A 21,048-nucleotide genomic window follows, 5' to 3' on the forward strand; every position below is an offset into this window, starting at 1 on the left:
GTTTCCCCACAGTGGAGGAGGATGAAGGATCATTCCCACCTTTGGCACGAGGAAATGGGAGGTTGGGCTCAGCTCCAAGGGCTGAGGCAGCCCAGGTGGGTCCCTGGACCACACAGGGGCTCAGTTAAAGCCAGCAGGGATGGGAGAGAGGGTCCCTTAGTTAAAGCTCTTATCAAGCAGCGGATCTACTGGTGGGTTTTATATGAGCTCTGCGTGGGCTTTATATAAACAGGAATCACCACTAAGCATGAAGGGAGGAGGAAAAGGAGGAGGAGGAGGAGGAGAAGGAAGACGTTGCTTCACTCATGCTGCAGTGCCCATTGACTCACGAGCCTAAGCCATGAATACACCAATTAAGGTCTCTAATAGCTGAGGAGGGTAATTAACTGAGCTGTAAAGGGGGGAGGCAGCCAGGCAGCCCCAGTGTGCTGCCTGCACCACACCACCAAGCACAACAAACCAGTCCAGATGTTTCCTGGCTGGGGAAGCAGCCGGGGCTGACGGAGGCAGCTTGGCAGGGGTCCCTTGATCAGAGTGAGTGTCTCCCCCACAGCGGTGAGGGAGGTGGCTGACACCCCAAAAGAGGAGGCAGTGGAGGCAGTGGGGCTCTCTTTGCTGGTCCTTTATTTCGGGTAAGGCTGGAGGATCCCAGGACCCAGTCGGAAGCTGAGCTGCAATGCTACAGAATTAACTGGTGTTTAATCAAAGCTGAGGAAAAAATACAAACGGAGAGAAACGGGGTGATGCCCTCACCTGCCTGTGGGCAGGGAGGGCTGTGTGTCCCCCCAACAGCTGCCTGCCACAGGGGGCTGTGTCTGAGCCCACACCCATGCAAAGGGTGGCAGACATTTCGGGTGGACAAGATCCCACAGCCATAAACAGTCCCACAGTTCTGGAAAGGGTCGTGTTTGGTCCTGGAAGGAGTGGCATTTGTCCCACCTTTGCAGCTTCCTTAGGAACCCACCACGGGGCTCTGGGAGGAGCAGAACAGAGGCAGCATCCAAGGCTCCAGGGCAAGGAGGTGTCCAGTGAGGGGATGAGTGAAGGATCTTCCACAGTGTTAGGTGGACTCCCACCGACCTGAACAGAGGGAACAGGTTCCATGGTGTGGGACAGGGTGCCCCTGTGTGGCACCTGCGTTGCCCGAGGTCGGGCCCCCCAGCCTGACCCCCAACTCACAGGGCACCCCGTAGAGCATCCGCATGACCTTGAGGCAGTTGTCCAGCAGTGCCTTGGGGCGCACAGCCTTGCTCCGGCTCTCAGCGCCCGCGCTGTGGATCAGCTTCACCAGATCGGCCACCACAGTTTCCACGTCTGTCTGCAGTGGCAGATCACCAGGAGGTCACCAAGGTCCCCCAAGGGACAGCGGGGTGCAAAAGATGCAGCTGTTGCATTGGCCGGGAATCGAACCCGGGCCTCCCGCGTGGCAGGCGAGAATTCTACCACTGAACCACCAATGCCAGATGTGTCACATCCCCGCCCTCCCCCGCACTCCCAAACCCCGCGGGCCGCGGCAGCACCCACGGGCCCTGGCAGCTCTCCACACACAGCAAATCACCCCAGCACAGCTCTCACAACGCACCCCACACCGTGCAACACCCCCTCACAAAACCTGCACCAAGGAGGCCTCCTCAGAGCCCTCCGCGTTAACCCTCTCCTCACACAACCCAGCAAAGCTCCCGCTCTGCACCCAGGGGCTGCAGAACCTGCCCCGTGCCACAGGACAACCCAGCCACGCTTCGGGTTCACATTGGTCACCCAGCTGTGGCAGGCCACCCACATCCAGCACACAAACACTGTCCCCTCTTGGATGTGGCAGCAACCCCAGGCCCAGGCAGGTCTGACTGCCCTGGGCCTCGCTGCCACCGAGCCAAAGACCCTTGTCACTGCCACCAAACCAGAAACCCTCACTGTCAGTGAGCCATGGACTGTCACTGCCCATAAGGCAGGGTCTCTCTCTGCCACCAAGTCCCTCAGGTATCACCAATGTGCCCTGGCTTTGTTCCACAGGCAATGACACTCTTCACATCCACACAGAGGCAAAGATGTGCCAGAGAGGCGTGTAATCCCTCCAGGCACCCAGGGGAGTCCCCATGGTCCCCCCAGAGACACTGGGTGCCAAAAAATACAACTGATGCATTGGCCGGGAATCGAACCCGGGCCTCCCGCGTGGCAGGCGAGAATTCTACCACTGAACCACCAATGCCAGATGTGCTGAGTGTCTGGACCCTCCCCACACGGCCCCAGCGCCCCAAATCCAGCAGAGTGAACCCAACGCGGGCAGGCTCTGCTGGCTGTGAGCACCGCACACACAGACACTCACAAGGGCACCCCAACACCCAACACCCAGCTCTGAGACCGCGGCTCCAGCCCGTGGAACAGCCTCTTCTGCTGCCTCACCAGCAAGGAGGGCTTCTCAGAGCCCTCAGAGTTAACCCTCCCATGAGACAGCCCAGCAAAGCTCCCTCTCTCCACAGAGGGGCTGCAGAACCTGTCTGTGGCACAGGACAACCCAGCCACACTTTGGGTTCACATTGGTCACCCAGCTGTGACAGACCACACACATCCAGTGCCCAAAAACCTCTGCCTTGGGGCATGGCAGCACCTCCCAGCCACAGGTGATCCATGGCTGCAAGGAGCCCAGGTCAGGTGGAGAGGCTGGGGGCTGCAGAGCTGAAAGTCAGGACACTGGGCTGCACTGATGAGGAACCAAACCCTGGCTTTTGAGGGGGAGCACAATGATCATCCCACTGAACCACACATGCCAGATGTGGAACTGCCCACAGCTGCCATCTGCCTCCAGGCCTGGGCACCCTTGACATGAAGCAGCATCTCCCACTGCTCCTAAGCCAGGCACCTTCACTGACACCTACACAGCACCCCTTGCTGTCATTGAGCCAGTGTCCCTCCCTGCCACCCAGCCGCGCTGGGCATTCACCAAACCAGCTCCTCTTTCTGCTCCCCGGTGCCATCAGGCCAATACTCACTGCAGGCAGAGCTGCTGCTGCCACCCCGGGGCCTGAGCACCCACACAAAGTACAGAGTCGACCGCTGGGGGGATGCAGAGGAAGCACCCTTACAGAGATGCCCAAGGGAGCACCCACGGGAGCACCTCTGGACCAGCCCATGGGCACCCTGGCAGCCGCCCAGAAGGGACAGCAGGGTGCAAAAGATGCAGCTGTTGCATTGGCCGGGAATCGAACCCGGGCCTCCCGCGTGGCAGGCGAGAATTCTACCACTGAACCACCAATGCCAGATGTGTCACATCCCCGCCCTCCCCCGCACTCCCAAACCCCGCGGGCCGCAGCAGCACCCACGGGCCCTGGCAGCTCTCCACACACAGCAAATCACCCCAGCACAGCTCTCACAACGCACCCCACACCATGGAACACCCCCTCACATCTCCTGCACCAAGGAGGCCTCCTCAGAGCCCTCCGCGTTAACCCTCTCCTCACACAACCCAGCAAAGCTCCCGCTCTGCACCCAGGGGCTGCAGAACCTGCCCCGTGCCACAGGACAACCCAGCCACGCTTCGGGTTCACATTGGTCACCCAGCTGTGGCAGGCCACCCACATCCAGCACACAAACGCAGCTGTCTCGGGGTGCAGCAGCTCTATCGAGGCAGCAGAAGCTTAGGCAGGGAGGCAGAACCATCACCGGGAAAACAGAGATGAATTCACAGGCACATTCTGCCTGGTCACACGCAACAGCCGGCCCTGGTAGTGCCACCCCGTGACGGAGGTCGATGTGTGTGACAGTCCCCAGGTGCTCCCCAGGTGAGCAGGTGCCCCAAGAGGGACGGGTTGCAGGCAAGAAAAAAATACAGCTGTTGCATTGGCCGGGAATCGAACCCGGGCCTCCCGCGTGGCAGGCGAGAATTCTACCACTGAACCACCAATGCCAGATGTGCAGCGCTGCTGAGGCACCGCCCCACCACCCGCACCCCGCTCCCAACTTCTGTCCTGGCATCCTGTCCCTGTCAGGCCCTCCAGAGAACCCCCTCGCAGGGAAAACGCCCGTGGCCGTGTCTCCCCTCCCGGTGCCCGTGGCTCAGTGTGTGCCCCCAGCACAAGAGGCCGGGGTGCCGGGGGGACCCTCACCTGCCGGTACTTGCTGTACTCCTCGCCCAGGGCATCAAAGAGCTGGCACAGCTCCTGGGTGTACTTCCAGGATGGGTGCTTCTCTGGCAGCACCTCGCGGATCCGCAGCACGGCCTGGGAGCTGACATGGAACCAGAGGTACCGCAGCGCTGCCTCCGACACGGTCCCGTTGCGCTGAGGGGCAAGAGGGTGAGAGCCGGGCAGCCCCCGTGGGTCCCTGGAGTGCCCCCATCACGGGACTCTCCTCTGCCACCCCCTTACCAGGCGGGTGATGTTGGAAGGCCTCAGCACCTCTTCATACTGGACCTGGACTGTGTAGTCGATGGGAAAGTAATGTTTCTGGAAAGGCAAGGAAGAGCATGGGGCAAAGTAAAGGGCACATCCTTGCCAGCCTCAGCATGACACCGGGCAGCCGGTGCAAAAGCCCTTTGATGTGGTCAGCCCCCAGCAGAAGTAGCCCTGGGCACAACTGGATATAAATTGTTGCTGGTAAAAAACACAGCACCCAGCCACTGTAGAGCAGTGGGTGCTGCCCCCCACCCATGACCCCCTGGAGCAAATTGGGGCCCTGCAATGGCACGTGTCCCCCCCACCTGCCAAAGCTGGGGTTACCATGTACTGCAGGCGCATCTCATACTGCAGCTTGTCCTGGAGCAGGCGGGTGAGCTCGCATTCGCCCGGCGCCGCGGCCTCCAGCCCCAGCACGGCCAGGACACCTGGGCAGCCAAAGCCAGTGGCATCAGCCCCCTCAGGGACAGCCACTGAGGTGACTCCTGCGGCCATCCCCCCTGTGCCCCAGCTGTACTCACATAGGACGGCAGCGTAGCCCTGCTGCATGTTGATGGTGGCCGTCAGTGGAGCCCCAGGCTGTGCCTACATGGTTGGGGCTCACCGGGAGCCTCCAGGGCAGTGGCGTGGATGGTGTGGGGACAAGGGACAGGTGTAGGCTCCGGGCACTGGCTGCTCTCCGGTAGCCCCGGGCCGTTGTTCCCTGCCATGGATGGGGGGTTAGTCCCCCTTCCCGGCAGTCCCCGCTGGCTTCTCCTCTCCAGCTGGTGGCAGGGAGGCAGCAGGTCCCAGGGCTGTCACAGGGGTTGGCAGGGATGTGTTTGCAGGGGTGCAGGAGCACCCCCCGACTGCAAGAGGGAATCTGGGGGAAGAGAGCCCCGGCTGCAGCCCTAGGGCAGGCAGGCGCCCAGGCTGCAGCCCCCAGGCAGGACATCTGCTCCGAGCCCCGGGGACCACGGGGAGGGGACAGCCCCGCGTGAGCCTCGGGTGGCCAAAATACTGTGGGTGGCCGCGGAGCCGTGTGTGCCTATATCCCGCTCGGGGCAGGGCTACCAGGGCTTCCCTGATGACAGCCTCCGGGGATTTCCAGGGAAGGAGGGGGATCGACCCAGCCCCGTTATCCCAGCCGTGACTAAGTCCAGCCTCAGCCGAGGAACGCTGGGGGACGGGGCTGGCGAAATGGCCAAGGCAGCGCATGCTGGGTCCCCACACAGAGGTGTCTGTCCCCACACCCCTGCGAAGGGGGCTCTGCCGTGCCCCCGCGCTGTGGAAGGAGACCACAGCATGTCCTTGTGCCACATGTTCCACAGCGCGTCCCCTTGCGAAGGAGGTGTGCTGTACCCACGCCATATCCCAGCACAGAAGCGGCCCCATCTGCGTCCCCACACCGTGTCCCGGTGCCAGGGGGGCCACGCTGTGTCCCCACGCGATGCCATGTCCCAGGGGAAGGGCGCCGTGCGGTGTCCCAGCTCGGAGTGCCACCCACAGTCCCCAGCGCAGGCACCTCTGCGCCGTGTCCCCGCGGTGTCCCCGGGCAAGCACGGCCGGGTGCGCGTGTCCCGTGCCGCGTCCCCCGGCGGGGCCGCGGCGGCGGCCGCGGCCGGGCGGGGAGTGGGGACCGAGCGACCGCCCCGCACGGCCCGGGGAGAGTCCGGCCCCGCTGCGCCGCCGGTGCTCGGCTGCCCCGGCCGGGTGGGTGTCCCCGGGAGAGGGAGCGAGAGCGGGAGGGGTCCCCAGGGTATGCAGAGAGCCCAGGCTGGGGCGTCCCCAGGGTGCTTGGCTGACCCTCGTGGGTACCCCCCTGCTCGTCAGGGTGCTTTGCTGACCAAGCTGGGCATCCCGGGATGCTCAGCTGCTCAGTTCACCTAGCCCAGGTACCCCCAGTGTGCTCAGCTCATCCAGCTGAGCATCCCCAGGGTCCCTCCCTGCTCCTCGGGGTACTTTGCTGCACCAGACCCTGGTGCTGGTCTAGCTATGGTGAAGGCCTCCTCCACTCCTCAGGGTGCTGAGCTGTCCCTGCAGGGTGTCCACCCAACCCAGGCAGGTGCCCACATAGCCCCTGGGGTGCCCAGCTGACTACTCTGCACAGCCCTAAGCTCCCCAGGGTGCTCTGCTCTGCCAGCACTGGCCTCTCTAAGGTGCTGCTCTTTCCTGGCCGGGTGTCCCAGGGCACTTTCTGGGCTGAGCACCCATGGGCACGTTTGGGACAATCAAAGTGGGAGTCAGCCAATGCCAGGATGTGCCTGGGGAAGGGCTGCACTGCAGCACCAATCCCAGAGGGGCTGAGGTATTCTAAGCTGGCTCCAGGCCAGCAGGACTCTGCTCCCTCTGGCCCAACCCCACGTCATCTTCTCAGGATGCTTCAGGGCTGAGCTCCTGCCAGGAGCAGGGGCCAAGGGACATGGGACATTGGCCTCCCCCACATCATCCTGAAGAGCCCCTTGGAAGAGCCACTGTGTCTGTGCTCAGGGCTGCTGAGCATCCAAGGGGTCAGCGAGAAACATCGGCTATCAAAGAGTGGGTCAGTGCTCCCAGGGAAACGCGTGGGAAGGAATGCACTTCTGCCTGTGAGAGCGCACTGGGATTCCCCTGGCACGGAGTCAGGGCCACTGCCGTGCTCCTGCCAAGCTTCCCTGCTCCTGGCCAGTCTCAGGCACGGCGCTTGCATCCCTCCCAGCACTCGTCGGGGGCGAGATGCTCAGCTCTAAGCAGGGAAGGAGCTCCAGCTCCTCACTCAGGTGTCCGCAGGGATTTAGCCCGCAGCTGCTGCAGGCGCTGGAGGAAGCCATTTAATAGCATTCCCTGCCCACGTATTCATCAGCCTGGCAGCCGGGAAGGGGCGAGGAAAAGAGAAAGCGCGGAACTGCGCAGCACCGCCCTGCTGGGGGCGGTTTGCTCTCCCGGGCTGCTCCGGGGCTGGAAATCAGGGCTGGGATGAGCCCAAGGCAAACAGCTTCCCGTGCACAGCCCCGGGAGCTCTGCACCCCCACGGCAGCAGCACCCCGAGCCCCTGCGGCTGCAGGAGGGAGCTCAGCCCAAGAGAAACCTTCCTTGTCCCAGTGGAGGGGAGCTGGGGGCTCAGGCAGCTCCCCACAAGCCCACAGCTCCTTATGGGTAGGAATGTGTCCCCCCCAGGCTTTGCCTTTTACTGGAGGCAGGTTATTCCGGGTACAACCAAGCAAGTAAAACCTTGTGCTTGGAACCAGTTTGGGAACATCTCAAGACATGCCTCTCCTCCCCAGCTTTCACTTTCAGAACACCAGCATAACAAACACCAAGGGCCACTGGAGCTCTGCTGGAAGTGCCCTCTGACCAAAGCATCACTCCCTCAGGGACGACAGGGAGCACAGGGTGAGCACTTCATGGCAAGCCAGAAGCTGGACCCCACAAAGCTCAGCTCCCCTCCACCCCTCCTTGACAGAGCTGCCCCTGCTCAGGCTGGGGAAGGGAGCACAAAGCCCTTTGCTCTGCCAGCAGAGATGGGTGGGGCTGAGAGAGCCAAAGGGTGCAGCCCAGGGTTGTAAGCCCCTGCCAACGCAGGCCTGCGAGGTTGAAACAAGGCAGGAGGGGAGAGCAGGGTGCAAAGGACAGGGCAGGAGGGTGTGTTTGCCCTCACCCCACACAGTACATGCAGCAAAGAATGTGAAAGCTGTTCAAAGGGAACACAGGCATCAAGGACCACCTGTCTCTCCAAGCTCCAAGTGGGGAGCAGCATCTGTACTGGGATGTCACAGGCTATCCATCAGACAGTCCCCACCAGCAGGGAGTAAGCAGGGAGTAACCCAGCAGAGCCAGGAAACACTTGCTGTGTGGGTACACTCCACCTGGGAGCCTCTGCAGTCACCAAGCCTCTGGGACAAGGACCTTTCCCCAGCTCTCCTAGCAGCCAGCTGCTCCTCCCAGAGCTGCAGCTGCTACACTGGGCAACACAGGACCTCCAATGTGCAGCCATGCTCTGAACGGCTGCAAAAATGACTCTTCCTTCTCTCCACAGCCTGCTTTGTGTGTGTCCTAGGGCAGACCAAGCAGCAGGACACCAGCTCCAGGCAGGGCAGGGGGGCAGTGAGGGCCTGCAGGAGCACAGGGGCTCAGGGTGTGCACATTTCTTATTCCTCCTCCTCCCCTCCTGCTCCCGCCAGGTCAGCAGCAGCTGCCACGAAGGAGAAGAGCCCCAGCGCCAGGGTAGTGAAAAAACAGGCTTTTATTCTTCATGTGCTGCTCACAGTCACAGCTTGGAGACACTCTCTTGCCAAAGTTATTATGAAACAAATCAAGTCCCAGACTCAGGCCTCGCTCTTCCCCACCCCCAAGAGAGTCAACATTGTACAAAACTCTATTTACAGGGAAAACAGTCAGAAATGGCGAGTCCAAAAAACCCCCTTGCAATTCAGAAGAAAACGTTCAAGACAAGTGTGACAGTTACACCCTCCACAGCCAGCTTCCCACTGGCTGCTCCCTGGACTAGTATAAGCCCAGAGCAGCCCACCACTGGCTACTGAAAGAGGAGCCTGGTAATCCTGAATCATGCCACAGCTCTTTCCTTTCCTAAAACGCTGGGATATCACAAACCCCACTTGACCCAACAAAGACTCAGCTGGATCTGCCCGACAGAACTTTCAGCAAGATACCCTGGGACTCCCTCATCTGGAAGGGAGGACAAGGACATGGGGCTGAGGGTCAGCTGGAGGCCCTGCTTGGGCACTTCCCAAGAGAGAACTGCTCTGGCCAGAAGCCGGAATGTCAGGAGCCTTCACACAGGCAGCAGGATGCGTCGGGAAACCTAATAGCTGATACTGTATTTACTGGACTCACATTACTTTGAAACACAAACCAAGAGGACCAAACCAATATTTGAAAAGGGGGGAAAAAAGCACACACTCCTCCTGATGGTGCCTGGAAGAGCACCCCGAGGAGCCGCGAGCATTCCTGGCCCCGGCGGCTGCCTCAGAACGCGTAGCGCGTGCGGATGTCCTCCAGCTTCTTGGACACCTCGGGTGGGGTCCGGTCCAGCTCCTCGGCCACATTCTTCTGTTTGTTAGGCTCCATGGAGTTGAACTGCTCACACAGGTCCCCATCAATCACGTTCTGGAGGGGCAAGGAGGAGAGAACTGAATCGAAACCACACAGAGGCACTGAACCCTGCCTAAACAGGGAAAAATGGCCACAAACAGTTTGTTCCCAGGAGTTTCTTAACCCTGTCCTGGAAACAAGACCATGCTCGGTGACCTCATCTGCTGAATAGCAGCAGTTAGCATCACATTAATTACTGGCCAGCTTGATTAACGAAACAGAAACTCAAAAGGCCTGTGTGCAGCTGAGGAATCACACAAGGGAAAGGAAGAGAGATCTGCCTGGGTCTGAGCCCTGCACTGGGAAGGCTGGGGGAGGCTGTGAGTGGTGACAAAGGCAGCTCCAATCAAATGGGAGCAATCTTTGAGGCTGTGTATGTGGCAAATCAGCCTCAAGTTCATTGGGACCACCACCACCCTCCACTCCTAGAGAGCTTCATCTGGGACAGTGTTCTGACTGACTCCAGACTCATTACTCTGGTAGAAGCTACTACTGGGGTACATCTAGTCAGAGCATTTAGCAGTTCACAGCTTCTAACAGTTCCTCAAAAGCAGAAATAGGCAGTAACAGCTGTTTCTGAACTTGGATTTTCCTTTCCAGAGGAGGTGGAAAAAACAACCCAGGGCAGCACTCCATTTGATCCAGCCACACCAACAGCTATGTAATGCTCCTTCTCCTGGTGCAAAATGGAGATGCTGTGGGAAGTAGAGAAGTGCAGCTAGAGCACCTCTAGGCTTGGGTCTTAGGATCAACCGTCAGGAGGCCCATTACAAGAGTTAAGAAGTCAAAACAGGTATGTATTAAGTGCTAAGTACTGTTCTCCTAACAGACTGCTGCTCAAGAGCCAGCTACCACAGGCACTACACCTCAGTTCTCCTTACTGAACAGCAAGCTTGCCTTGTACAAGACAATAACTTTGCATTGCTTCTGACAGCCTCAAGGCAGCTGTGCCCCAAACCAACTCTCTGCACCCCAAGATCAGTGCCCCCACATGCCCAGGGCTCACCTTCACTGGGAAGTAGTAGGAGCGGAAGCTGAGATGGTCCCGTCCACAGAGCGGAGGGTGCTCGGACCGTAAGTGCATTTCCACGTGCTGGAAGAAGTCGTGATCCTGGGGAGATAAAGGATTGATAAGAGAACAGCTTGGTACACATCAGTGCTGCTAGCAAGGCCAGACAACACCCATCAGAAGGTGCTCCTGCACTGGCTGAAGCACTGTCATTACATGGCCATTTGGGGTTGGACAAGATGATCTTTAAACTGAAGCACTGTCATTACATGGCCATTTGGGGTTGGACGAGACGATCTTTAAACGTCCCTTCCAACCCAAACCATTCTGTGGTTCTGCGATTAACACTCTGCCAGACGTCCCTTCCAAACCAAACCATTCTGTGGTTCTGTGATTAACACTCTGCCAAAGCAGCCCTGCACATGGCAGCCAAAGTCATGGCTACCCCTCATCACTTCCACCTGGAAAGAACCCACAGCAGAGTTAAGCAGCCACTCTGGTCAGGATCAGCCTCCCAGGAGCTGCAGCTCCAACAGGGAATGTCTTGCCATCCACTGCTCCAAGGAGCCACAGCAAACAGAGAACAGAGTACCATCCTCAGGACTTGAAACATCACTGCCTGATCAACGGTTTAGAGGCTACACAAAGCATGCCAAAGGACTCCTCCCTCCTCAGACACTGAATCACCCAAAGCTCCTTGAAAGCACAAACAGATAGAGAACAACAGTGCAACAAGGAATGCTCTCAACTCTTTATAGAACCAATGCAGAACTCAACTCCTTCTCTTCCCTTCTGCACTGGAGCCACAGGCTCTCCTGTAGCTCAGATTTTCAGCCACTGTGGAGCCCTCCAGGGAATGCAGCACATTTAAAATACTGGCTGTGGATGGGTGCACAAAAAGCAGCAAGACTGCAGCCTGATGCTTGGGCTTGCTTACCTCATGGGAAGTAAAAGGGACCAGGATTCCTATGCCCCCTGATAAGGTGGTATAAACAAGAGATTCAGAGCCTCCTGGAATCAGCGTGGTCTTCTGCAAGGAAAGCACCGTTTCTCCCACGTGATAATTCATAATCACTTCAGCCTGAAAGGCAAGCACAAAAGCATGTTTTTTCTTCAGCTTATATAAAAGCATCAAAGGGCTTGAGAGAGGAAAGCAGAATAAATTCAGCCAACTGCTAGTTCTGAAATGCCTTTCTAGAGAGGAAGTGCCTTCCACCTGTGACCAGATGGCAAAACTCAGCTGGACAAACGGATGCAAGTAATGAGAGAAAGCAGCAAAAGAAAATGAGCTTCTCCCCTCAAACACACCAAACAGGCTTCAGCTGTGATTTCAGAAATTTGGCTTGCAGCAACAGTGAAAACAGATCGCCCACAGCACAGCAGATTGCGCAGAAGCAGAACTGCCAATACATCTCCTGGACAACACTGCAAAGGCCTTCACAGAAAAGCAGTGCTTTCTTTTCCTACAATAACCACGTGCTTCCCACAAAGTATTACCTTCTGTGATGCTCCATTAAGCAGGCCTCTGTCCCAGAGAGCTTTGTTGCCTGTGGGATCCTCATCTACCTCATCATTGGTGTTGGGAGGCAATCTCACCTGTGTTGAAAGAGGAAGGAAGAATCACAAGCTGCAGAGAAGCAGCACATTATCTCTGCAGAACCACTGTGCTGTCTGAAAGGCTGCCTTTGTGGACTCTGCAAGGACTACTTTATACTTACAGTACAATCATCCAGGTGCCTCTCCAAAACAGCCTTTAAATGACAACTGTGATAACAAGACAAATAACCCATCACTAAGAAACACAGGCAGGGCCTCACAACCAGCCTCAGCCTGGCCTGGCACTTGCAGATCACCCTGGGAGGTATGATCAAACCAATATGAAGGTGATTTCTACTAAGGAAACAGTTTGATGGATGTGGGGCAGGAAAAGTGAAGAGGACTGATTTGTGTGTTTTGGCCAAATCCTGCAGGCGCAGCATCTGACACTTGCTGAACTCTGCACTCCAAAGCACCCGAGCACGCTTCAGAAAGAGATCAAAGCTCTGCCAGAAAGACCATCTATTCTTTCCTCCTCCCTTGCTGAAATCCAGCCAAGCGGGGAAGTGTTGGCTGACAAAGCCAACTGTGAAGAGGAAGTGACAGAGAAAGCTCGATGCCAGCAATGAGGTTTAGTCAGGAAAAGTAAGAGTGATAACCCTGACTCAAGATCTCATGGGCCCTTTTCACAGCAACAATCTTCTTTTCAAGGCTTACTGACAGTAATTTTTGAGGCAATATAAACACAAATTACTGGACACCTCAGAAATATGTTTATGACTTGCTGATACTTTAATTTATTTGCTTTATTTAACAAACATATAAACTGCAGCCCACTATGATGACAGAGCCACCCCAAGAAAACAAGTCAATGGTACAGGGCGTTGTCTCCAGCTAATGACAGATTCTCATTCTTTTAAGATAAATCATGGATGTTTTAAGGGAAAAATATGTCCAAAAAGCCCCAACTTCAGCAAAGCACACTCACCACACAGATGTTACCAAACTTGTCTGCTCCAGCCACAGTGTCGTAATCCAGGAGTGTTGCTGTAGTGACCCACCGGGGGTAAGTGTCATCAGCAAAGATAATGAGCTGGTTCTCATTCCTTTTGTAACGCACCCAGATGAAACTCTCCTGAACATCTGAAACAATCACTCTGTGCCCAATGGTTTGGATCCCACAGATGTAGTTGGCAATGTGCTTTTGAGAGAGAAAGGACAAAACCTTAGTGCTTCAAACAGGGAAGTATAACCCTACTGCAGTTAAAACACTCTTTTTCCCCATTAACTACAGCTCGCTCCCCACTTCCCATCATTTCCCCCCAAAATACCCTCATTTCTGCCATACTACACTCCCACTCTAAATACACCATCAATACAGGGCAACCTAAATGCACCACATGGCATTCAATTCACAGCCTTCCCTGTATGAACACTGTCCAGACAACAAGTGCTGCTGGTGAGCCCAAGACTGGAAATGCCAGGACATCCCTACAAGCAAGCACTGCTTCCATGTCTCCTCACTACGTGGTCATGGAAGGCCCAAGAAGGAAAAAAACCAAAACCACACACACAAAAAAAAAGCTCCCCTACAAGTTCCCAGTCTGTCTGTTAGCTTGTTGGAGCTCTTTTGTGCAGTAATGAGCTACTGGCACAGGTTCTGCAGCTTGCATGAGAGGAAGGAACAAGAATTAAGTTAAAAAAAATCACACTTTGCAATTTCTTTTCCTAAAGTACTAGAGATGCTCAGCAAGAAGGACCATCTACTTCAAGGAAAAATTCCCCTTTTCAGCATTCTGGGGATCTGATGAGGTGGTCATATGCACCCTCCAGCTTCTGTTCCCCAGCTGCTGATCACCCAAATTAACAAAACATTTCCAGAAATTCTCTTCTATCTCACTAAGACCTTTCACATTTGCAGCAGCCAAAGAACAGTCTATACAGACCCCTGCACACAGTCAGTAACTGCTCAGCCTGCACTGAGCTGGGACAAAAAGGAACTTGCAGCACTACTGTCAGAAAGGCAATAAGAAAATCGTGTGTGTGTGTGGGATGCAGAGGGGCACCACAACTGTCCAGCCTAGTCCAGCACTCCTCTGGAGAGATGCACCCAGCAAGGCAAACCTACAGCTCTGATGACCAAACAGACACACTTGGGCTGGAGTAGCAGCAAAACCCTGTGTTTCACTCTGGCTGCAAAGCATTACTTGTTCCAAATGGACAGCTCAGGTCAGGGACAGAAGGCAGTACCTTATTCTCACATTTCCGAAGCAGTTTCTTCTTGCCCAGGTCATACACACGCAGGAGCTTCCCAACTCCAATTAAGACTCGGCCTTGGAATGGAGCAATGGCTGCAGGGACCTCCTCCACAGGGGTCTAGAGAGGGAAGAGGAAGATTGTGAAATCCTCATCATTAAGAGAGCTAACCTTACATAAACCTTCAGACCAGATTCAGCTAATGGTATGGTTCAAGTTCACTGGCCTGTACCAAGGCTAATAACAATCTTTTTCTACAGGAGAGACAACAGGTCAGTCACTTACAGGCCTTTTGACAGCAGCAGATGTCCCACACAGAGCTAAGAGAGCCATGGGCATCACACACAACTGCTGGCAGTGCACCCTAACTGAAGCATAGGACTGCTGTAAGAACCCCATACTGGGCAGGCAGCAGCAGAAGACAAGGGTCTGGTTGCCTCAATTCTTAGTTTTGGTTTATATCCAACAGAAAAACTTTAGATTTTGCCTAAAGCTACCCAGACTGTTTTTAAAGCAAGGCATGAATGTAATTCAGCCATCTGACATTGCCACCACAGAAATTGTTAAATATGAACAACTGCAGTGTGCCCACAATTTCAGTAACTCAGACAGGGTTACTCCCTGTAAAAATCTCCCACCACTGATCAATCCAAAGTGATCAGCTACAGCAGAGAAAGGAGAACATTCCTAGCTTGGCTGCACTGGTTAAGAAAAGCTTATTTCACAACTTCAGCTCTGTCAACTTCCCAGTGGGTGTTCAGTGGCAGCAGAAAAGGCCGTGGTCCAGGACAGAACCCACTCACTGCAGCAGGGCTCTAGGAAGTGAGTAAGCCACAACATTCCTTTCCATGTGTTCATCTGCTCAAATCTCAGCATGCTGGAAGCATGTGGGAAGAAGAGTAATTTTTCTGCTGAAACTTTTTGCTGAAGCCCCTGAGACCTATCAAACAAGTCTGTCACTAATAATTTCTACACACTATCAAACAGCATCCAAGGAAGATGACAGTTCACAACAGCTGCATATGGTCAGTCAAGGACTGATAGTCTTAGCACCAGGGTTCAAGTAACCCAACTATGAATTTGCTCTGTAAACAAGTGCTTAAGCAGCTCTCTGAGCTCATATTCCAGAAAGTAGAGCCATTTCCCTCCCCCCTCCCTAACAGGGGCATGAAAAACACTGCTCCTTTCCAATTTACCCAATCAGATGGGTAAAACTGGGACTCTTGCAAGATCTGTGTTCAATCCTCAGCTCTGCAAAAGATGTACCAAATTATTTTGTAGGAGGTAGCTAATTTTCTCCAAGGCTGCTTCCAGTGTGTAACACCAGCACGACAAGGATGCCCAGGATGCACCAAGTACTGCAATATCACTGCAGCACTCAGGCAAGTAACAGCTACTCCAGCACTCAGCCTGGAAATGACCCCATCACTCCCTCACCTTGTGCAGAAACTCCAGCTTCTCACCACTATTCACCAGCTTGTACGTGTAGACAAACCCCCCAGCAACTGAGCGTGGGTTGAGAATCAGGTCCTTGGCGACTCCCACCAGCACGTACCACTCGTCACCGGTGTTGGAGAACCGGCACACAGCCACGCTGCAAAGGACAGCACACAGCAGGACATCAGTGCCACCACCACACTGATGCTGCACACCCAGCCTGGATCCCTGACAGCACAACCTGCACCTGCCCAGCAGAGATTTGAGAGTCCAACCCTTCAACTCTGACGTTTCTTTTTAAGAGGTCATTTTTCCTCCCTGTAGAAATGTTTAACACAGATTTGTTCATTCCACACTACACTCTCCATGTGTGTCCTATCTGTCACATATGCCCAAAGCATTTTATATTTTCACAATGCCCAGTGTTACTTTACACTTTCACAGGCTGGACACTGCCTAGTGATGTGCAAAACTCTACTAGAAGACATTTTTCAAAGGCTGCTCCTATTGGCACATATACAAACAACTTTCCTCATCTTCCAGTGTTATTTCCTGCTCAGTAAATAGCTCAGGCAGGTTAGAAATGGCAGGTCAGCCTTTTGGACTAACATGACCTAACTCTACTTCACCTGCTGAGGCACTTGCTATTCTTCATGGTTATTGTGTTGGTTTTCCCCTCCACTCTAACACTTCCCTTTCCATTTAATCTATCCTCAGTTTATCTGGATGAGAAGGACAAGTGAGAGATAACAGCACATTCTCTTCTTCCTAGCTCTCTTATCTGTCATTTACACCCCTGTGTTGTTCTTTAGGCACTGGGGTACAGCAACCACATTTGGAGCACCACAAGCTCTAAATGCTACATAGGGACAAGATTAGGGTTGGAAGGGAAGGAAAGGCAAGACAAATCACTTCTGGAATTTCAAGCCAGTCTTTTGACAATATGTTCCATCTGGATTTCAGCTCAGTAACAGATAAGCAAAAGGAAAATAAACACCTAAGACTCATCACAAGCAGGGACTTTTTCTGCATCTGGCAATGCTTCTTACCTGAAAGCAGCTTCATTCTGCTCCAGCTGAACCAGATCTAATGTATTGCCCTGGATGGGATTCATCACTCTGATAACAGAGGCCCACTGACCATTCCCTGCCTTGGGAGCACCAAAGATGGACTCAGGAAGATTCTCGTTCAGAAAGGCTGCAGCCATCTCTGCAGCCAGCTCCCTCTCATCCTCACCCGCAGCCTCCACCATTTCCTACATTAAAGGACAGGAGAAAAGAAAGCTCAGTGATTTCCTTTCCCAGTATGCTGATGCTCTGCATAGAACACAACCTCCCTCTTTTGCCTGAGCCCAGGTACTCTGGGGAAAGGTTCTGCCTGTGAAGACATAAAACCCATTAAGCCCCAAAGCTTCCACCCAGTCTGAGCTTATTCCCCAGGGGGCCTCTACAGCTCAGAGCATGGCTGTGTCAGCTCTGCCCTGCACCAGTGACAGCTGTCTGGGGAGCTGTTTCTCCAAATCAACAACCCTGGAAACAATCCTGAGAAGAAAATAAACAACCCACTGAAATGCAAGCATCCTCAACCAACCACAGAAACCCCACACAACAGTGTTACACAAGCAAGACTGTCCTCCTCTAGGGTGTTTCTTAATATATGCCCCAACAACATGCAAAGGAAGGAACACTGGGAAGTCGTGCATTCTGCTGAAATTTGTGTTTTGAGGCAGATCTCCACTCCTCTTCCAGTCCCTGCATTCACACAGGGAAGAAAGCCTTGCAGGTAATGGCAGCTGGAACTAATGAGCAGGGAGCACTTCCAGCTGCAGAATCCCCTCTGGGGAGCAGATGGTGTGTACCTGTCCCCCAGCCCAATTACCTCAGCCATTTGCTGCTTCCTCTGTGCTTTGGTGGCCTCAGTGTAAGCATTGTGGTCCGTCTCAATGATGATCAGGTTGTTGCTCTCTGGGTGAATGACAAATTTTCGGGGTGTGTACTGCAATGGGAAGGCAACCTGGTTGAAGACTGCTCCCAGCTTCTCCAGTGCCAAAATCCTGGGGGACAAAGACGTGACATATGTTGAACACAACCTAAAAACAGCTGTCCAAGAGAATGAAACTGGAATGAACTTCTTCTCTGTGAAGCTGGCTAGTGCTAGAGAGGAGTAGCACCTTTCTCAGGCCAGACAGCAACTAGCAAACAGCTCCAGAGAGCAGAGCAAAACTAACATCCTAAAATAGGAGCCCATGGTGTGAGACAGGTGTGTGCTGCAGCACAAAGCCTTTGAGGGCTCTTGCTGTCCCAGGATGTGTTCTGACTGGTGCTGAAGCAAGTCTATCCCAAGAGCAACAAAGAGCACATGGAAGAAGGAAAGTGCACATTTGGGGAACACATCATCTGAATCTAAATGTGACACTGACTTTGACATATAATCAAATGCTCCTCAGAGGCACTTCAGTTAAAAAGAGTATGAAAAACGCAATGCCAGCTCTTTCTTCCTGTGACTTGCTAGCTGAAATGCCAGTTCTTCTGGCATTTGGTGTCTAAAAACCACAAGTCTTTCCAGAAAGAATGGCTCCTTTAAAAGCAATGAATGCTGTAATATTTCAATGAGGACAGATATGAAAAAAGTGCCTGTTCAAGTGCATACAGCACAGCATCTGAATTTGTGGTCCATTATTTGCATTTATCTTTTTAGCATCTCAGCTGAACTTAAAAAAGGCAACAAACACATCCCTGTCATGCCTCTGGTTTCTGGTATCACGTGGTTCATTTCCTGTAAAGCAGCCAATTCAGATCACAAACCACAAGACCCTAATACATAACAGGTCCACATTTATTAAAAACTTCCCTCTCTCAGGATCAGAGAATTGAAGAATAACTTGAATTACACTTATTTTAAAAAGAAAATACAAATCTGAGAAGCACACCCCATTTATTTCTGGCAGATTAACTTTCCTTAAATTATCTGTTTTCTGAAACCCATCCAAGTGCTTTTATCAATCATTACCTATAATAAAAATATTTTTGATGTAAAGTCACTTTACCTCTTTCCTTTTGAATGTCAGGTGGAATTCACCACCGCTTCACCTGCCTGGCATCCCAGCCCACAAGCATTTGTGTTCCCCTTTGATTCTTACCTCAATGTGTTTGTGGAGATGGCCACAATGCCCTCAGGGCACTGCTCAGAAGCAAAGCCAGATGCAAACTCCAGTGTCTCATAAGACAGGGGAGTCAGGTGGAAGCGGGATTGATAGGAATAACTAAGCCAGGAACGGCTCGACATGGCCAGCACCTGGGAAAGACAGGCAGCAAATTCATTAGGTCTGGGAATGGAGGCAAGCTCACTTTATGCAACAGGAATGCATGTACAGGGCCCAACTCTTCCCCACTGGAACAACTGAGCTCTTGTGGGTGGACTCCACCCAGTTCAGAGAACACCTGAAGAGACACTCCTTACATTCAGCTTTCTCTGGAAATTGCATTTGGCATGAAAACGAACTTTAAAGAACTATCAAGGCAACAAATACTCCAACTGAGATGCACTGACACCACTGTAAAAGCCAAGATCTTCTACTACTACCTATAAAAGCCAAGACCAACAATACTGTCATATCTCCTTTTTAATAGCTTTTTCTAATGGGAACAAGTATTTTAAAATATTTATAAATTTATAAATAAATAAATATTTATTACTGCTTTGTCACAATCCAAGTGCTGTAGCACTCTTAGTGAAATTTACTAAAAATCATAACTTGCCTGAATCAAATTATGAGAAACAAAGGAAGCAGATTGACTTCCAAACTTTTCAGCTTTATACATTTGGCTAAATGAGTTTCAGTGCAACCTTAGTTTCTGCCTGTGTGACACCAGCTGATCTCAAAGCAGAGATTATTCTTGGTTATTCTACAGGTATTCTCTGCTAGAGCTGCAAAGCTCCTCATCTCCAAGTTGCAGCTGGCAGGAGCAAGTTGAAGAGATTCACCCAGTGTACCTTAACACTATAGCTAAGCTCAAATTCCCAGATCCAGCTCCCTAAACTGATCAGCAATATTTCTCAACTCTGAAGGTGTCATCCAAAAATGAGTCAAGCAGGGGGTGGCTGATTTCCCCAGTGCCACATCAGAAGGGCTGGAAATGGCACTTCTGATGAAACACATTCTTCCTTCTATGCCAAATCTTGCAGATATTTTCCTTGAACCATGTATGGCAGCTGTCCAGCCCTTGGCTGAGCTATTCTCAACATGCAAGGACACAACCATTCACTGCATCAAGCATTCAAGGGTAAGTTTTCTGCACAGAGCTATCTCCATCTCTGTGCACTAGAGCAGGCAAGATGTGTCTGTCAGCCCAAGAACCTGCTCAGACTTCTCCAAGCACACTGTAAACACAGCCTATGGGTCAGATGAATCCTAGTTCAGAGAAGGCAGGGCAGCACTACACAGCAGTAAGGGGAGTAAGAACAAGGCTGCTGGTGAAAGAACAAGCTGTGAGCCAGGCAGCTCCACAATGAAGTCATTCTACTTCCCACCCTTACCCAGAGGGTCCTGCTGTGCTGCAGGGATGTTTCCCCACCCTGCCCACCCATAAGAAGATCTGGGCTGTGGTGCCTGGGGAGTGCCTCTGCACCCCTGCAGGAGCTCGCCTCCCTTACCGCCTCCTGGCCTTGCATGCGGACACGGAAGAGTTTGACCGGCCGGGAGCCGAGGTATCTGGTCCTGGTGTCAGAGAGGTCACCAGTGACAGGGTCCAGCACGGTTCGCAGCAGCACACCGTTCTTGACAGCAGCAAAACAAGAAAATCCAGGTTGCAGGTAAGAAGTCATTTACTATGTGCATAATTCAAAACAACTGAGAGGCGGTTTCTGAAGAATTAGCTGTTTGTTTTCCCAGCTGTCGGTACAACTCTCCCCTACAGCCACACTTAATAGCAAAGAAAGCACAGGTCCTGCACAGTTTTACAGGGCAGAAAGGACTGCCTCCAAAAAAAAAACCACAGACTGAGGACTTCAGTATATCACATAAGCCATAAAAACCTGAGGGTGGATTCCAGATCCCCATCCCTCTTGGTACAAAGGATTTACCCAAAAACTCATGCTCCTTAAAAAGAGATTGCATTCTGACATCGAACTCAAGGCACGTGGAAGATTCTAAATAAAACAGCTTTTTTTTTTGTCAAAGATCAGAGAATCTGTGCCGGATGTAACAAAAAGCTGTGAAACAGCAAAGTTATTAGAGCAGAGCCTCTGCTTGTGGGCAGTTACTTGTTTGACACTCTGCCCTACAAGCAGTTTTTAAAGAGCTGCTCAAACATTTCACCCAGAAATATTTCTTAAAATATGCTTCCTTCTTGA

General features: G+C 53.1%; 2 protein-coding genes and 4 non-coding genes across 6 annotated transcripts in view; all 6 read right to left on the reverse strand.

Annotated features, from left to right (window-relative positions):
• Nucleotides 1–607: 607 nt before the first annotated feature.
• IL34 (interleukin 34) lies at nucleotides 608–5,916 on the reverse strand. The gene is made up of 6 exons (XM_039721521.1): nucleotides 4,910–5,916; nucleotides 4,713–4,816; nucleotides 4,362–4,439; nucleotides 4,101–4,274; nucleotides 1,180–1,318; nucleotides 608–1,080 (listed from the first exon to the last, which is right to left on the reverse strand). Exons 1-6 carry the CDS (start codon nucleotides 4,935–4,937, stop codon nucleotides 1,061–1,063), a joined length of 543 nt encoding a protein of 180 aa, XP_039577455.1. The 5' UTR covers nucleotides 4,938–5,916; the 3' UTR covers nucleotides 608–1,060.
• Nucleotides 1,390–1,460, reverse strand: TRNAG-GCC. Its single transcript has one exon. It is a non-coding gene; the product is annotated as a tRNA-Gly (tRNA).
• TRNAG-GCC lies at nucleotides 2,136–2,206 on the reverse strand. Its single transcript has one exon. It is a non-coding gene; the product is annotated as a tRNA-Gly (tRNA).
• On the reverse strand, nucleotides 3,183–3,253 carry TRNAG-GCC. Its single transcript has one exon. It is a non-coding gene; the product is annotated as a tRNA-Gly (tRNA).
• On the reverse strand, nucleotides 3,831–3,901 carry TRNAG-GCC. The gene has a single exon. It is a non-coding gene; the product is annotated as a tRNA-Gly (tRNA).
• A 2,655-nt stretch (nucleotides 5,917–8,571) lies between the features above and the next one.
• Nucleotides 8,572–21,048, reverse strand: part of SF3B3 (splicing factor 3b subunit 3) — a 28,889-nt gene continuing 16,412 nt past the window's right edge. Inside the window, exons 16-26 of the mRNA XM_039721101.1 lie at nucleotides 20,350–20,472; nucleotides 18,836–18,990; nucleotides 17,575–17,749; nucleotides 16,746–16,951; nucleotides 15,697–15,853; nucleotides 14,254–14,379; nucleotides 12,992–13,204; nucleotides 11,965–12,063; nucleotides 11,405–11,548; nucleotides 10,465–10,569; nucleotides 8,572–9,473 (exon numbers count right to left, since the gene is read on the reverse strand). Of these exons, the coding sequence (XP_039577035.1) occupies nucleotides 9,333–9,473; nucleotides 10,465–10,569; nucleotides 11,405–11,548; nucleotides 11,965–12,063; nucleotides 12,992–13,204; nucleotides 14,254–14,379; nucleotides 15,697–15,853; nucleotides 16,746–16,951; nucleotides 17,575–17,749; nucleotides 18,836–18,990; nucleotides 20,350–20,472 (1,644 nt within the window). The 3' untranslated portion in view covers nucleotides 8,572–9,332. The remainder of the gene's footprint in view (nucleotides 9,474–10,464; nucleotides 10,570–11,404; nucleotides 11,549–11,964; nucleotides 12,064–12,991; nucleotides 13,205–14,253; nucleotides 14,380–15,696; nucleotides 15,854–16,745; nucleotides 16,952–17,574; nucleotides 17,750–18,835; nucleotides 18,991–20,349; nucleotides 20,473–21,048) is intronic.

This window comes from Passer montanus, unplaced genomic scaffold (assembly GCF_014805655.1).
Source record: "Passer montanus isolate IOZ18808 unplaced genomic scaffold, ASM1480565v1 scaffold45, whole genome shotgun sequence".
Classification (NCBI taxonomy): Eukaryota; Metazoa; Chordata; class Aves; order Passeriformes; family Passeridae; genus Passer; species Passer montanus.

Coding starts and splice junctions, on each gene's coding strand:
- IL34 (XM_039721521.1), bottom strand. CDS start 4,937: ATGCAGCAGGGCTACGCTGCCGTCCTAT. Junction 4,817..4,909: donor GGGCTACGCTGCCGTCCTAT/GTGAGTACAGCT, acceptor TTGGCTGCCCAG/GTGTCCTGGCCGTGCTGGGG. Junction 4,275..4,361: donor CTTCCAACATCACCCGCCTG/GTAAGGGGGTGG, acceptor CTTGCCCCTCAG/CGCAACGGGACCGTGTCGGA.